Source organism: Theropithecus gelada, chromosome 19, assembly GCF_003255815.1.
Source record: "Theropithecus gelada isolate Dixy chromosome 19, Tgel_1.0, whole genome shotgun sequence".
Classification (NCBI taxonomy): Eukaryota; Metazoa; Chordata; class Mammalia; order Primates; family Cercopithecidae; genus Theropithecus; species Theropithecus gelada.
The window spans coordinates 18,366,661-18,382,724 of NC_037687.1; the positions used below are offsets into that span (position 1 = coordinate 18,366,661).

Here is a 16,064-nt window from a genome sequence, read left to right on the forward strand (position 1 = left end):
GCTGAGCAGCATCTCGTATGCCAGTAGCGTCCCCTTCCCCAGTCATGACAGCCAGAATGTCCCCAGACATTGCCAGCATACCCAGGGGACAGAGTTGCCCAGTAGGCATGCCTGGTCCAACCCATGGATGCGAGCGATGGAGCCAAGGCTAAGCAGTGCCTTTTGTCCCCACCCCACCCCCCAGTGACAGGAGAGTCCCCCCCCAGCCTCTCTAAAGAACTGACCAGCTCTCTGGCCGGGGTCGGCGACGTCAGCTTTGACTCCGACAGCCAGTTTCCCCTGGACGAACTCAAGATCGACCCCCTGACCCTCGACGGACTGCACATGCTCAACGACCCCGACATGGTTCTGGCCGACCCAGCCACCGAGGACACCTTCCGGATGGACCGCCTGTGAGCGGGCACGCCGGCACCCTGCCGCTCAGCCGTCCCGACGGCGCCTCCCCAGCCCGGGGACGGCCACGCTCCGTCCCTCGCCAACGGCCGAGCTTGTGATTCTGAGCTTGCAATGCCGCCAAGCGCCCCCCGCCAGCCCGCCCCCGGTTGTCCACCTCCCGCGAAGCCCAATCGCGAGGCCGTGAGCTGGGCCATCCACCCACCTGCCTGCCCGGGGCTGGGCTGGGATTGGAGGCCGTGAGCCCCCCACCCCTGCAGACCCTCCCTGCACTGGCTCCCTCGCCCCCAGCCCCGGGGCCTGAGCCGTCCCCTGTAAGATGCGGGAAGTGTCAGCTCCCGGCGTGGCAGGCAGGCTCAGGGGAGGGGCACGCATGGTCCACCAGGGCTGTGGGCCGTGGCGCATTTTCCGACTGTTTGTCCAGCTCTCACTGCCTTCCTCAGTTCCTGGTCCCCCGACCCATCCGCCATCCCTAGCCCGTGGTCAGGTAGAGAGTGAGCCCCACGCCGCCCCAGGGAGGAGGCGCCAGAGCGCGGGGCAGACGCAAAGTGAAATAAACACTATTTTGACGGCTGTCTTTTATATTTCTGAGCACACACAGAGCCCTGGTGTCCACCAGGGCAGGCGCAAAGTGGACAGAGCATGCAGGGCGGCGGACCCCGCACGACCCTCCTCGCCCTGTCTCCATCCCCTCCAAGCCCTGCCTCACCCCAGGCAGGCCCACTGGTGGCCACCTTTGCCGGGAAGTGACCGGAAGGCCCCGTGAGGGGTCGCACGCGGAGACAGGGGTTACCTCTTGGGGCTTTACAACCCGTGGCCCCTCCTGTCCCGCACTGTGGTCACCGGTCCTGTCATAGATGCTGTTAATTTAAGGTACAGGGAGAGGTGGCCAGGGGAGTTTCATTGTGTGTTTTGTTTTCCTTTTAGTTTCTATTTACATTTTGGTTGTAGATGAGTGGCTTAACTTTTTAAGCCAACACTTGCCTGAGAGCATGTTTTTATTTCAGAAATCCAATTTTACCTATTTTTTAAGCTAACTGGAAATGGAGGCCACGCGCCCCAAAGCAGCCCGTCACCCGCCTGAGTCTAAGCAGTGTGTCCAGCTTTTGGGTTTCACCCCAAGTTATCTCAAAACGAAAGGGCTGGTCGGCGGGCAGGGACTTGTCAGGAGCTCACGGTAGGCAGAGGTGCCTCTGCCAGGGCCACATAACAGACTTCCGGGAAGGGGCCTCGCCTTTTATTGATGGTCTCTCGAAGACCCAGCCCTGCTGGCCTCTCCCAGAGGTGCCTGCTAGTCCTTAGAGTGTGCGTGTGAAGACGCCACGACCAGTGGCAGCTGAGACCTCTCTGCTCCAAGAGTGTGGGAGACTGGCAGGGAGCGAGGGTCCCCGAGATAAGGAGCACAGTCCTCCCTGAGAACCTGGGTGGAGCTGGCATTTCATCCCCTCCCCGCCCGACCCTCTGGCTCCCAGCCCACGCCCCCTCTTTTGGGCAGTGTGGTCTGCCGGCCACCCCTTCTTGGCAGCTCAGGGTCATGTCAGGTGGACTTGGAGACACACAGCAGTGTGCGTTTTAGTTTCAGGAGCACCTCCAAGACCAGGGTGACGGGGTCCTTGGGAGCCGTCCTGAACCCTCCATACCGCAGACCCTGTGAAGGAGGCATCGGGGTTAGCTTTGTTTTCTGCTGTTCTCCTTGGAATAGGAACCGCTGTTCTGATCCCCCCAAAACTGCATTGCAGCTCTCGCTCGCTCCTGCCTGCCAGGCCAGCGCCTTCTGCTGAGTCCGTTTATTTGTGGTGTTATGGCCGCTGCTTTCACTGGGGTCCTGGGCACCCTGGCTTCTGTCCTCGAGAGCTGGGTTTGATCCTAGCGACTATCCCTCCCTCTCTTTCCCCGGCAACGCCTTTGGCATGTGTCTGAGCAGCCAAGTGGCCACTCATAGGAGAAGGCTCCCTGGTCGTGTTACTTCTGCTGCCGTCTTGTTCCAAGGTATGGCGGGGGCAGAGTGTCGGTCTGTCCAGGTCAAGGTCACTTTCTCTTACCATGACGGAGGCTGGGGGCAGACAGCGGGGACTTTTTTTTTTTTTTTTTAAGAAAAACTACATGTACATAGGGGAGTTTGATTACCATTAAACTTGTATGTAGGACTTTTTAAAAAATGGCCTTAACAAAATTACAAGCAACCCGCCTGGATGCGGTTTTCAAAACAAGGCCTTGAGGACCACGCTAGGAAACCTCATCAGCCCTCATTCCCCGTCTGTCCAGCCTCCGGTGGGCACCACTACTTGTCCCCTGGTCTTCGGTGTAGACAGATAGGAGAGGAGGGATGCCCACCTCGGAGCATCCCAGGCCCGTGGCCCATTTCCAGCATCCTGAAGCCAGATTCACAGTGACGTTGTGTTAACGTGACAACCTTGGTCCGTTACGGAGTTCTTTTTCCAATGAGAACCTGGTGGACCAAGGTCCAAGCTTGCCAGGGAAAGTGGGGCCCATTCAGGTTCCCAGGGCCCAGCCAGGAGCCAGCAGCCAGGCATCCCCACGTTCCAAAAGGGTTCGTGCCCCTCCTGGACCTGGGCGGGCCTCCCATGGCCTTTTGTGTGTGTGTGTACGTGTGTTGTTTTTTTTTAAATATCACTACTACATATTCTTGAATTGCCAAGACTTTCTGAAAAAAGACAGCTTAAGGAAATCAACCTTTTGCTTTGTGATGTGAAAATACTGTGATTTGATGAGCCACTTCCTGAGGGGCAGGCCCATGTGGGGGGATGCGGCATGTACGTTGACCTGCCGCCTGTGTGCTTGGTCTACGCTGAGTTAGAGGCTGCTCTCCCCACCCACCCGTGTGCTCATGGCTTCCGCAGACCCTCCACTGGGCACACCAGTCCCCTACAGTGAAATTCGGCCAGGGCTCTCCCTCCTGAGAGCATGGCATCCCCACCTGCCTGTTTCGCTGACGTCACTCCCCAGGGTGGCGAGTCTGGCAGGCAGAGGTGTAGCCCGAGCTCAGCCTCTCTCTGTGTCCTCCAGAGAAGAGGGTTCTTTGCCCCCGTCAGGGCCCTGCTTGTGCGTTTTCGGCTCTGGGTAGGAGAGTGTTGGCATCGGTGTATTTGGCCTGATTTCTTCAGGGGGCCGAGCTCACAGGAGGACCCTTAGCCAGGAGGGCCTCCCATGTCCATCCATCCCTCCTGCTGGGGCTTGGATGTCAAGCTTGGGGGCTGTGAGCTGGGACCTTGCCTGAGCCCAGTCAGGTGGGACAGGCCCATGGGGGGCAAGGCAGGGTGGCTTCTATTTTATTTTTTTAGAGATGGGGTCTTGCTGTGTTGCCCAGGCTGGTCTCGGACTCCTGGGCTCAAGCGATCCTCCCTCCTCGGCCTCCCAAAGTTCTGGGGCTACAGGTGTGAGCCTCTTCTGCCCAGCATCCCAGGCCTGATCAGGCTCAGCGGGACCTGTCCCTAGAGGGGGCTCTGGTGCCGCTGTTAGGTGGGCCTTGAGCTGTTTTTTAACCAAACATCCTTCCAAACTCAGGCTGCGACCTGCTTCCTGAGTTTTCTGTATTTCCAAGGAGCCCTCCAACCAGGGATAGACTGGCAGAGTGAGGTCCAGCAGTATTCAGGGGTCCTCTGTCGCCCCGCCCTGAAAACAGCAGCTCCCGTCACCTTCACTGGGTCCTGATGGAGCCGTCTCAGAGGCCGAGGGGCCCTCCCTGTGGGGGTGGGACGCAAGGGCTCTCAGAACAAGGGCCACAAAGCCGATGGCACAGATGTGCCCCTGGGCCTGGCCCGTCACCTGCGTGTGGTGCTCTGGGTCAGGGCGTGCGGGCGCCAGAGCCTTCCCTACACAGCCTAAGAGCAGGGGCAAGACTCGGCCCCTCACCCTGGGAGGCCTGCCTGGGCTACATGGACACCTGGGTCTCTTTCTATCCCCATTCGCCATGGACCAGGGGCCTCCATTTCCTGGGGGGTCTTGCGGCGTGTGATTTGGGGGTCCCTGGGATGTTCCCCAGTCAGCTCCACCTGAGTGTCCTGTTCCCTGTGGCCCTTGGCCTTCCAGGGTCCTGACCAGGCAGGGGTCAGGCACCCCATACCCTTCCGTGTGGCACAGGTGTCCACCCACCCCCACTGGCCACAGACACTGTTCTCCCCTGGGAGCAGGAGGTGGAGTAAGTTGTACCCCCAGGCCTGGGTGCTGGGGAGCTCCAAAGGGCATGGGTGGGGCAGGAACGAGTGCCTCGTGACCCGAGCCTCAGTTTCTCTCCTGTCACTTTCTCAGACCTGCAGGTCTCAGGGCCCTGGCTCCTCCTGGGCAGGATGGGGGGCAGGGGCTGGGCCTTGGGGTGCTGGCTTTGATGATTCCAGAGGCTCTGTCCACCTTCTGGGCTCCTGGCCAGCACCCCATCCCCAGAAGCCAGGGACAGGTGGCATGTGTTGGGGTCCAGGGGTGGCCCCCATCTTGAAGTGTTCTGGAATCTGGGGGCAACCCTTGCCCAGCCCAGCCATCAAGCACTTCTGACCTCCTGCCCATCAGGGACAAGGGGACTTAGCCATGGCCTTGGCCAGCAGGCCTGGGGAAGGAGGGCTTTGGCAGCCAAAGTCCACTGGCCCTGCCATGCCCCTGAGTAGGAAACTGCCCCCAAGGGGCTGGGCGGCCCCACTGATATATGCAAACCCGCCAGTCCGAGCCCTGTTCCCGCCTGTGCCCCTCTGTGCCCAGGCTGGCTCTCCCCCAACCCCAGCATGTATACTCTGCCACGGACATCCCGTGGGCCATGATTGTGGGCGGCCACAGCGGGCGGGGGCAGGCGGCTCAGGGCACACTCGGCCGTCCCTGCCCCATCCTCTGGCGTGGCCGCTTTTGTCTTTGTACCTTTGCATCCTTTGTAATGAAACGTAATAAAAATCCAACGTTTTCGTCACTGGCTCTTCCTCTTTTATCTGAGCCCCTCCCTCCTCCCTCAGGGATGACACATGGGCGTGGCAGGTGCACCTGGCAGGTGCCTCGGCCCTTCCGAACACACACACACCCCAGACCAAGCGAGGGAAGGGGTCCCCAAAGCTGGGGTGACTGCAAACCTGCCCCCCAGAATCCTGGGGCAGACACCGTATCAGGGGTCTCAGCTCTTCCATGGCTGGCATCCAGGCCTGTGACCATGAGGTGGTGGGTCATCCCCAAACCCCAAGTCACAGTTGGACAGTCCCTGGCAGGCCACTGGCACTCAGCAGCAGCTGCAGCACTGAGGCCTGGGTTTGGGGTCCCCTGGCCCAACCCTCCCTCAGAGGCCCATCCCTACTGTCTCGACGCAGCAAAAACCACAGCCGCCACTCCCCACACGCACACTTTATTTTGTCCTCTCTGAGCCCTTCTCGCTTCCCCCTCAGGACGGCCATCCCCAATCCAGCCACAGTGAGGGTTGCTGTCATCCGGCGGTGGGTCCCCACCCTGGTCCCTAGGCTCGCCGCAGCTGATGGGTCTCATAGTCCTCTGGAATGGTGTCTGCAGGGAAAGAGCAAGCGGACGAGGGCTGAGAAGGCCAGCAGGGCCTGTGTGCAGACTCCCCGCCTGCGCCCCGCCGGCCCTCGGCTCACCATTGCAGCGGTAACGCAGGTTGGCCCAGATGATGTTCTCCTGGGAGAAACAGAAGACCCCCAGGCGGCCACCCCGCATGGTTGTGTCCAAGACCACGTTGCTGTCGGCCACCAGCTCAGGACCCTCATAGAATCGCACCCTGAGGGTCAGACATGGTGAGGGGTGGGGGACCTGGGCTAGTCCCTTCCCTCTCAGAGCTTCAGTGGTCAGCCCTGGAAGATGGGTACCCCTGACTGGGCTGCACTGGGAGCAGGTGAGGCCTCTGCCCTGGGCCTCAGTTTCCTGGACATAGTTGGTGCTAAACAGAGCCCTGGACATAGTTGGTGCTAAACACCATCAAGGGCCCTGGACATAGTTGGTGCTAAACAGAGCGCCTGGGCTTGCTAGCAGCATGGAATAGAGACTGAGAAACGGACTGGGTGAGGCCCCATTTCTAGCTGGATACACACCGTGTGCTGTGTCCTTGCCAGGATTTCGCTCTGTCACTCAGGCTGGAGTGCAGTGGTGCAATTACTGCCACCTTAACTCCTAGACTCAAGTGACCTCAGCCTCCCTAGTAGCTGGGGCCATGGGCACGTGCAAGCACACCTGGCTCCTTTTTTTTTTTTTTTGAGACAGAGTCTCACTCTTGTCGCCCATGCTGGAGTGCAATGGCACGATCTTGGCCCACTGCAACTTCCGCCTCCCAGGTTCAAGCAATTCTCCTGCCTCAGCCTCCTGAGTAGCTGGGATGACAGGCCCCCACCACCACGCCTAGCTAATTTTTGTATTTTTAGTAGAGACGGGGTTTCAACATGTTGGCCAGGCTGGTCTCAAACTCCTGACCTCAGGTGATCCACCCGCCTCAGCCTCCCAAAGTGCTGAGATTACAGGCATGAGCCACTGCACCTGCCCTAAATTTTTTCTTTTTTGTAGGGACAGGTTACCCAGGCTGGCCTCGAACTCCTGGGCTCAAGCAATCCTCCCACCTTGGCTTTCCAAAGTGATGGGGTTACAGGTGTGAGCCACCACGCCTGGACCAGCATAGGTTCATTCTAACTGCACTGTATCTTTCCTATTGTACAGATAAGGGGACCAGGGTCGCACAGCCCCTGCCTGGCCAGGGGACTCCCACCTGGGCCTACGTGTCCCCGGCCCAGCCCACCGCAGGGGGTGGAGTCCCCACCTGATGTAGCCCACTTGGGGCCGGTGCTGCAGGAACCAACGATAGGACTTCTTGTCCTTCCAACCCACGTTTCGCGGGTCCTTCCACAGCAGCCGCACCTGGGAGTCTGTGTCTCCTGTATGCCACAGTGCGTTCCGCAGCTGTTCCCCAGGGCCCGTGGAAGATTTCACAGCCTGCCAGTACCCAGGAAAGGTGGTTAGAGACCTCACGGGCCACCAGAGCCCCCCTAGACACCTTCCTGGAGAGACAGTGGGGAGCAGCAGGTGGTGGGCGGCCAGGAGGGTTCCGGATAAGAGACCCACATGGAAGCCTTCTTGAGGGGCCAAATGGCAGCTTATGGATAGGTCACAGGGGGCAGCAGTGGCCTGCAGGTTCGTGAGAGGATTTGGGAGTCTGTGGACAGGTTCAGGGTCTGGGAGGACTGGGGGGCTCTGCAGAGGGACTTGGAAACTAAGGAAAAGTTTAGGGCTCTGCGAGAGGGTTTAGGGTCCATAGGAAGACTGGGGGACCTTGAGAATGTTGGAGGGCTTGTGCAAGGAACTGGGAGGATTTGGGGACTGCGGGAGCCCAGAGGAGGACTGGGACAGCTCTGAGGTCCATAGTATGAGGCTGGGAGGCTGGAGGGCTATAAGGGCTGTAAAGGGTTGTAGAGAGGGGCATGGGAGGGCATGAGAACCACAGAGATCAGGCACGGACGGCCCTGGCACCTTGAGTTGGATGCCGGGTTCGGCCACAGCACGGAAGGGGTTCGCCTGCCAGTACGTTTGCTCCATCTGCTTCCACATGACCACGTAGAAGCTGGAGCTGTCTTGGTAGCCAAAGATGAAACCCGCATAGTCGTCATCCGTGACCGTGTTCACATGGAACGTGCCCTCGAAGTCTACGCCATTGAAGGCAGTGTAACCTAGGGATGGGGAGAGAGCAGTGGCCTTTCCGAAAGCCAGCCCCAGCCCCCGGAACCTGGCACCCAGAGTTCAAACCTGCCCCCTGGGTCCCTATCTCCCTGCAGACCCGCCCCATCCCCGCTCGCGGAGCCCAGACTCAGCCACGCCCTCATCTACCATTGGCCACGCCCCACCAGAGTCCAGCTCCACTCGGCCCCGCCCTTCCCGAGCCCGTCCCTCCTCTGGCCCCGCCCCTCCTCTGCCCGGACCCGCCCCCATAACCCCGCCCCACCTGGCCCCGCCCTTCCTCAGTCCGGGCCCGCCCCCCTCTGACCCCGCCCATCCTCAGCCCCGGCCCCCCACTTCTCTGGCCCCTCTCCCTGAGCCCGCTCGTGCAGGGTTGCGCTGCTCGCCGCTTCTCACCCACAGCCAGGCCTGGGTCGCTGTTCATTGTCTGCACGATCTCCCTTCCCTGATGGGGTCAAAGAAAGGAGGGCCTCAGGCTGGCCGTGACAGCCCTAGGCACCCCGTCCTCAGCATAGGCCTCACTATGGGGGTTCTAGGGTCCCATCACCTCCCACTTGGATCCCGCTCCCACCTGGTTGAGCACCACCCAGTTGGGGTCAATCTGCGCGTCACCCTCCGGGTCCAGCACGACTGTCTGGAAGGCCCGGAAGTCGGTGAGGGTGACTTCAGCGTTCTCCGGACACACGTCGATCTTGTCTACCACCTTGTCTGCATCAAAGTCGCCCTGGCACACGTCGCCCACGCCGTCCCCTGAGAGGTGGGAGACTCCCTCGGTGGGCTCAGGTCAGGCCCCTCCCACCCTAGATCCCGCCCCAGGAGCCCCCACTGGCCCCGCCCCTACCGCAGGCCCCGCCCCCGCCGTACTGTCTGCGTCCTCCTGGCCAGGGTTGGGCACCAGCCGGCAGTTGTCCCGACTGTCAGGGACTCCGTCATTGTCGTCGTCGTTGTCGCAGGCATCACCCTGGCCGTCGTGGTCTGAGTCCTGCTGGGCACTGTTAGGCACCGTGGGACAGTTGTCCCGAGAGTCCTGATGTCCATCTCCGTCCCTAGAGTGGATAGGTGGGATCCAGAGACAATGAGCTCTCCAGAGCGTTTTGTCAAGGGCTACCCGGACACCCACCCCAGGTGGTGGCCTCCTTACTGGTCTTGATCGCTGTCACAAGCATCTCCCACAAAGTCGTGGTCCACATCCCCCTGCGGGGAGCAGCATACGGGGGTCCACAATCAGACAGAGGAAATCAGAAAGCCTCCCACCCAACCCAGCCGCATAGCCAAAGTCCTCCTGACCCCAAGGAAACCCCCGCCCCAGGCTGCTCGGACTGGGAGGTCATTTCTCTGGCAGTGTGAAATGCTCTAAGCTGGGCTGTGGGCTGGGTAATCCAACTTGCAGCTCACCCAGAGGGCTTACCCAGCTGGAGTCTGGCCTGCCCTCACCTGATCCGGGTTGCTCTTCTGGGGACAGTTGTCACAGGCATCCCCTATACCATCGCCATCACTGTCCTTCTGGTCTGAGTTGGGTATCCTGGGGCAGTTGTCGGCCTGGTTGCGGATCCCTGCGGGAATCCACGGGACCAGAGTCCCAAGATTGGGACCAGGCCAGGATGACTTCATTAGGATGAGGCCAGGCCTGAGGCTGGCCTGGAACAGAGCCCCAGCTTCATGGGATCTTTTTTTTTTTTTTTTTTTTTTGAGACAGTCTCACTGTGTCACTCAGGTTGGAGTGTGCAGTGGCGTGATCGCAGATCAGCACAACCTCCACCTCGCGGGTTCAAGTGATTCTCCTGCCTCAGCCTCCCTAGTAGCTGGGATTACAGTTGTGCACCACCACGCCCAGCTACTTTTTGTATTTTTAGTAAAGACGGTGTTTCACCATGTTGGTCAGGCTGGTCTCGAACTCCTGACCTCGTGATCCACCCGCCTCAGCCTCCCAAAGTGCTGGTATTACAGGCTTGAGCCACCGCATCCGCCCACGGGAACTTTAAGAATGGATGGTCCCATCCAAGGAAAGGCCAGAGAGGGGACTGGCTCTCACTCCCGGGGTGACTCAGCTGGGTGCCTGTGTATGCCACCCTGAGCCCCTATGTCCCCATCTGTAAAGTTGTCACCTCCCAGGTCCTAAACCCCAGGCTCGAATCTCTGTACTCTTAATTCCTGCCTGCGGCATTTGATGCAGGGACCACCTTCCCTTCCAAATACTCCTGCCTTTTTCCCAGCCTCCCAGCCCAGCTTGCATTTTTCTGTCGCGCCACCATGGTCTTTGGTCCAGGGCGCCCTAGTCCAGCTCACCCCATCCGGCTTCCAAAACCGATCAAGTCCCGTCCCGGAGCCGAATCCCGCCCTTCGGTGCCCGCCGCCTCTCCTTGCCCCCCAGCCCCCATCGAGCTCACGGTCGCCGTCGATGTCGTCGTCGCACGCATCGCCCCGGCCGTCCTGGTCTGTGTCCTTTTGGTCGTCGTTCTTCTGGGTCCGGCAGTTGTCGCACGCATCGCCCCACTTGTCCTCGTCCGTGTTGCGCTGGTCTGGGTTCCGCACCAGCGGGCAGTTGTCCTGTGTGACAGGGTGGGATCAGGTCGGGAAGGGCAAAGGTCACACTCCTCAGATTCCCAAATCTCCGAGGTCGGGTCTCCTCTGCAGGGAACCTTTCGCCCCTCCTAGACCACGGAGACCACGCCCCTCATCCAAGCCACGCCCCATCCCACTTCCCTAGGCCCCGCTCACAGCTCTGCCTTTTCTTTTTTTCTTTTCTTTTCTTTCCTTTTTTTTTTTTTTTTTTTTTTTTTTTTTTGAGACAGAGTCTTGCTCTGTCGCCCAGGCTGGAGTGCTGTGGCCGGATCTCAGCTCACTGCAAGCTCCGCCTCCCGGGTTCCCGCCATTCTCCTGCCTCAGCCTCCCGAGTAGCTGGGACTACAGGTGCCCGCCACCTCGCCCGGCTAGTTTTTTGTATTTTTTAGTAGAGACGGGGTTTCACCGTGTTAGCCAGGATGGTCTCGATCTCCTGACCTCGTGATCCGCCCATCTCGGCCTCCCAAAGTGCTGGGATTACAGGCTTGAGCCACCGCGCCCGGCCTTCTTTCCTTTTTTTAAAGACAGAGTCTCGCTCCGTCACTAGGCTGGAGTGCAGTAGTGCGATCTCGGCTCAGTGTAACCTCTGCCTCCCGGGTTCAAGCGATTCTCCTGCCTCAGCCTCCCGAGTAGCTGGGATTATAGGCGAGCGCCACCACGCCCAGCTAATTTTTGTATTTGTAGTAGAGACGGGGTTTCACCATGTTGGCCAGGCTGGTCTCCATCTCTTGACCTCGTGATCCGCCTGCTTCGGCCTCCCAAAGTGCTGGGATTACAGGCGTGAGCCACCGCGCCAAGCCGTAGATCTACCTTTTCATTGGGGACCCCATCCCCGTCGGCATCCGGGTCGCAGGCGTCTCCGATGCCATCGCGGTCCACATCCTCCTGCCCTGAGTTGGGCACAGTTACGCAGTTGTCCTGGGGGCGGGCACAGCAGGTGTGAGGGGCGTGGTCATGAAGTCCCGCCCTCCCTCCTGCCCGGCCCAGTCCCGCTCCGCCCCTACCCACCTTACGGCACTGGCGCTCTGGGCAACGCAACTTCTCGTCCGGGAAGCCGTCCAGGTCAGTGTCGCGGCCACAGAGGATCCCGTTGCCGGCCCAGCCGACGGCACACTGCGGGAGAGAGTAAGTGGGAGTCCCGGCGTGGCCGCCTCCCAACCCCGCCTCACGCCCAGCCCGCCCGCACTCACCACGCACGACCGCGAGCCATCGCGCTCCAGAACGCAGTCCGCATGCTCGTGGCACTCGCTGGGCGAGCCGTCGGGACAGAAGCGCTGTGCGCGCCGCTGGCAGCCGGACTCCTGGTCGCCCACGAAGCCGGGCTGACACGGGCCGCACTGGAAGGAACCCTGCGCCCGAGCCGCCGGAGGTCAGCGCAGGCCGCTGGCCGCTCGCCCCACCTCTCGCTATCCTTTCTTCCCAGTGGGCCTTACCCGGGTGTTGATGCACACGGAGTTGGGGACGCAGTTATGTTGCCCGGTCTCACACTCGTTGATGTCCGTGCAAACCTAGGGGAGGGGAACTCAGAGGTCACCACCCCACGCAGACACCCCCGGACCAACCGCCTCGTCCACGCTTCCTCCGCATCCTGCCTCTTGCCTCCATCCTGCCCCAAACCGATCAGCCCTGGCGCAGAGGACCCCTCCTCTCCCCACCCCTCCCGCTGGAAGGAGGCTGGAAAAAGAGCAAGAGGCTGGAAGAAGAGTTTACTGGTAAACAAAATGGACGCCCCCTTCCCTTCTGCTGCAAGAATGGGACCCCCACACCCCTCACCTGCTTGTTGGCCTTGGCGAAAGCCAGCCCCACGCCCTCGTGGGTGGGGCCGCTGTACCCCGGCGGGCAAGCCTCGCAGCGGAACCCCGGGCTGGTGTTGATACAGCGGACTCGAGGGAAGCAGGGGTGGGCGTTGCACTGGGGAAGGAGGGGCCACAGAGGGTCAGAGGGCTTCGAGCTGGGCCCTGGGAGCCGCACCTCGGAGTGTCTCGGATGATGGAAAGTTCAAGGGCCATAAACCAGTGCTTGGAGCTGTTCGCCACGTGAGATGGAAACAATTGTCGCAGGGGTCAGACACGACTTTGCCTTGATGACGACAAGGGCGCAACCGGGAGAGGAGAGGAGAGCGCCTCCAGGGGGCTGTTCCCTCATGGGCGAGGGGAGGAAGGATGAGGGCGGGCATCCCCAGCAGAGGGGGGCAGGGGTCGTCGGGGCGTGGGTGCGCGGCGGTGGCGGGGTCGTCCGGACGTGCGTTCCCTGGCTGTGGAAGGGTCGTTGGGACTGGCGATCCCCTGCGGCGAGGAGGGTAGCTGGGGCGGACCACCCCCGGCGGTGAGGGAGTCGTCGGGGCGGGCGTCACTAGCTATGGAGGGGGTTGTGGGAGCGGGCGTCCGGGGTGGTGACGGGGATGGTCCTAGGTGTGGGCGTCCCCCTGCGGTAGGGAGGTGGTCTGGCCGTGCGCCCCCGGAGGTGAGAGGCTCGTCGGGGCGAGCACCCCCAGTGGAGGAAGGGGTCTCCGGGGCGGCGAGAGATTGGGGGTCGGTAGAGGGGGTCGTCGGGGCGGTGGAGTGGCGGGGCCGGCGCACCTCGTTGACGTCGGTGCAGTGCGAGCCGTTGCCCGTGAAGCCCGCGGGGCAGGGGCCGCAGCGCGCGCCGCTCTCCGTCTGGATGCAGGCCACGCCAGGGAAGCAGAAGCCGGGCGCGCAGTGGAGCAGAGGCCGCACGCTGGGTAGGCCGGTGCGCACTGACTGCTGCATCCCTGCCGGGGGAGGGGGGACGGGGGCGGGGCTGACCGGGGGCTCGCCTGGGGGTGGAGCCTATCATGGCCACGCCCCGGGGCTGGAGGCTTCCCCTGCCCCCCGGCCCCCCGACCCCCCGCCCCAGGCGGCCCGAAATCCTGCGCTCTCCGCGATCCCGCCCCAGAGGCTGCGCGCTCTGCCCGCAGCGTCTCCCCGGTCTCTCCCTGAGTCTCTGTCCCGCTTTTCTGCCCCGTGGCGTCTCTCACTTCCCCAAAACTCTCGCACCGCCTCTGTCTCTTTTTGTCTCTGTTTCTAGCCCCTCATTCCCGTTCGTCTCTCCACCTCTCCGACAGCCTCCATCTCCTTCCGTCTCTTTTCCTCCCCAGCTTTCCCTCGCTCTCTGTCTTTGTCTCTGCGTCTCTGTCTCCCGTCTCTTCTCTCTCCCGCCCGCCCCGGCCGCGCTCACCGCACGCGTCGCACTCCATCACCGTGTTTTTCAGGAACGTGATCTCCCTGACCTGCAGGGGTGGGGTGGAATCAGCGGGGTCCCAACCTCTCCTCGTCCCTCGAGTCTCCCCTCTCTGTACCCCGGCCTCCCTTTCCACAGCCTCTTTTCGCCAGAGACTCCCTACCTGCCGATCCCCTTCCCTTCCCAGCTCCTCTCCACCTTCTCGGGCATCTCCTCTCTCCTTGCTGGGAACGGAGACCCCCTTCCGCTCCCTGGTACTCCCTGCCCCGCACCCGGGCCCCGCACCTGCTGCCGCAGCAGCTCCCGCACATCCTGCAGCGCCGCATTGGTTTCCTGCAGTTCCCGAAGCATCTGCGGGCCCAAGTCTGAGCCTGCGGCGAAGGGGACCTGGTGAGGGTCATGGGGCGGGGAACCCCACCACCAACTCCCACCGTCGCAGCGAACCCGGACCTCCGACGCCCCACTGCGCTCCTCTAGTCTTGGTCCCGCCACCTGCTTTCTGCGCCCGGCACGTCCCCTACTAACAGTCCGTGAGCCCCACACAGCCTGGACCCCGGGCCTCTCACGGGTCCCACAGTCCGTTTTGGGGCCGCGGGCACGGCGCGGGTGGTAACGCGGCTTACCCAACGGGATCTGGCTCTGTCCGGACGCGCCGAGGGCAGCCAGGGTGAGCAAAAGAACGCAGGCGGTGTCGGGGGCCATGGCGGTGGCGGGGAGCTGGGTGTCTGCTCGCTTTCTACCGCCCACGAGACCCGCGGGGCCTATTTATCCCCAAGGCACGGCCGGCCCCAGGGACGGCCCACCACAGCCCTGCCCAGCGTCCAGCCTCAAGGTAAACAGATGGCGCTGGCCCCTGCTTTCAAGTCCCCGCCTGGAATGCCCCACTAAGTCTCCTGCAGCTGAATCCGACATGGTGGGGAAACTGAGTCCCAGGGTCTGTGGAGAGAGCTGATGAGGCAGGGAGTCAGGAGGTACTGCCTCCACTTTCATTCACTCTGTGTGTGTGTGTGTGTGTGTGTGTATGTATATGTGTATGCATGTGTGTGATGGGGTGTGGCTATATCGCATCCTCTTGCTTCCCTCTCCCAAGTAGCTGGGACTACAGGCCTGCACCACCAAGCCCAGCTAATTTATTTTTATTATTTTTTTAATTTTTAGAGACCAGGTCTGGCTATGTAGAGCGGGCTAGTAGTCTCAAACTCCCCGCCTCAAGCAATACTCCCCATATAATTGGGATTACAGGCTCTAGCCATAGCATTCAGCTCATTCACTTATTGATTGATTGAGTGCTTGCTGTATGCCAAACCCAGGTTCCAGTGCCAAACAAGGCAGGCTCCACGCCCTCAGCTCACACTTGGGGAAATAGAGTCACCAGTGTCTGAAAAAATAGGCCCACCCACTATGGATCAGACTGACTGGCCCTCCATTCCTCCTGATGTGCTTCAAAACTGGGTAAATTGCCTGGGGCAGTGGCTCACGCCTGTAATCCCAGCACTTTGGGAGGCCAAGGCAGGCAGATCACCTGAGGTCAGGAGTTTGAGACCAGCCTGGCTAACATAGTGAAACCTCGTCTCTACTAAAAATACAAAAATTACCCGGGCATGGTGGCGAGTGCCTATAATCCCAGCTACTCGGGAGGCTAAGACAGAGAATCGCTTGAATCTGGGAGGTGGAGGTTGCAGTGAACAGAGATTGTGCCACTGCACTCTAGCCTGCGTGACAAAGCCAGACTCTGTCTCAAAAAAAAAAAAAAAAAAAAACCTCTGTAAATTATGCCTGTGCCTCAGTTTCCTCCTTGCACAATAGAGGTAATAAGTTAATAATTATTAATTAATGATTAATAACAATGATGATCATGATGATGAATGGAAAACAGGGGAGGGGCAGGTGAGACCGGGGACTCTCAATTTTCCTGCCTCTATCCAAGGAGGCTGGCTTCTGGCCCCAACACTGGAGGGCTGCAAATGGCTCCCCCCAACCCAACTCATTGCCGGTGTTCCCTCCCCTCCTCGTGGTCCCTCGGCTGGTGGAGGAGGGGACAGCGTTCAAGATCTTGCCCCGCCTCCTGTCCAAGGGGACAGGCCCACTTGGTTTTCCAGTTTGTGCAATGGGGTGTGAGGCTCCCATCTGGAGGGGAGTAAGTTAAAGGGCTCTAGCAAGGGGAGGTCCGAGGGTGGCAGCCGGGGCTTGTGTTTGTCCAGGCTGTGCCATACCTTCCAAACTGTACTCCAGCTGCTGTGGGAACAGCC

At 60.9% G+C, this 16,064-nt stretch overlaps 2 protein-coding genes across 6 annotated transcripts in view; one reads left to right on the forward strand and one right to left on the reverse strand.

Annotated features, from left to right (window-relative positions):
* CRTC1 (CREB regulated transcription coactivator 1) overlaps positions 1–5,305 on the forward strand; it is a 100,701-nt gene extending 95,396 nt beyond the window's left edge. For both annotated transcript variants that reach the window (XM_025367936.1, XM_025367937.1), the window contains one exon: positions 185–5,305. In XM_025367936.1, coding sequence (XP_025223721.1) covers positions 185–396 — 212 coding nt within the window. In that variant the 3' untranslated portion in view covers positions 397–5,305. The remainder of the gene's footprint in view (positions 1–184) is intronic.
* A 407-nt stretch (positions 5,306–5,712) lies between these two features.
* On the reverse strand, positions 5,713–14,556 carry COMP (cartilage oligomeric matrix protein). Of its 4 annotated transcripts, XM_025366749.1 has the most exons (19): positions 14,439–14,556; positions 14,101–14,186; positions 13,813–13,864; positions 13,194–13,366; positions 12,388–12,525; positions 12,048–12,122; positions 11,805–11,963; positions 11,623–11,727; positions 11,425–11,532; positions 10,440–10,599; positions 9,487–9,605; positions 9,194–9,246; positions 8,917–9,098; positions 8,624–8,802; positions 8,449–8,497; positions 7,849–8,045; positions 7,142–7,314; positions 5,976–6,115; positions 5,713–5,883 (listed from the first exon to the last, which is right to left on the reverse strand). In XM_025366749.1, exons 1-19 carry the CDS (start codon positions 14,515–14,517, stop codon positions 5,837–5,839), a joined length of 2,274 nt encoding a protein of 757 aa, XP_025222534.1. In that variant the 5' UTR covers positions 14,518–14,556; the 3' UTR covers positions 5,713–5,836. The 4 variants fall into 4 exon arrangements, with proteins under 4 accessions (XP_025222534.1, XP_025222536.1, XP_025222535.1 ...); XM_025366751.1 differs by lacking the exon at positions 13,813–13,864 and having other exon boundaries at positions 14,137–14,186; positions 14,439–14,547; XM_025366750.1 differs by lacking the exon at positions 12,388–12,525 and having other exon boundaries at positions 12,048–12,101; positions 14,439–14,547.
* Between the last annotated feature and the right edge of the window lie 1,508 nt (positions 14,557–16,064).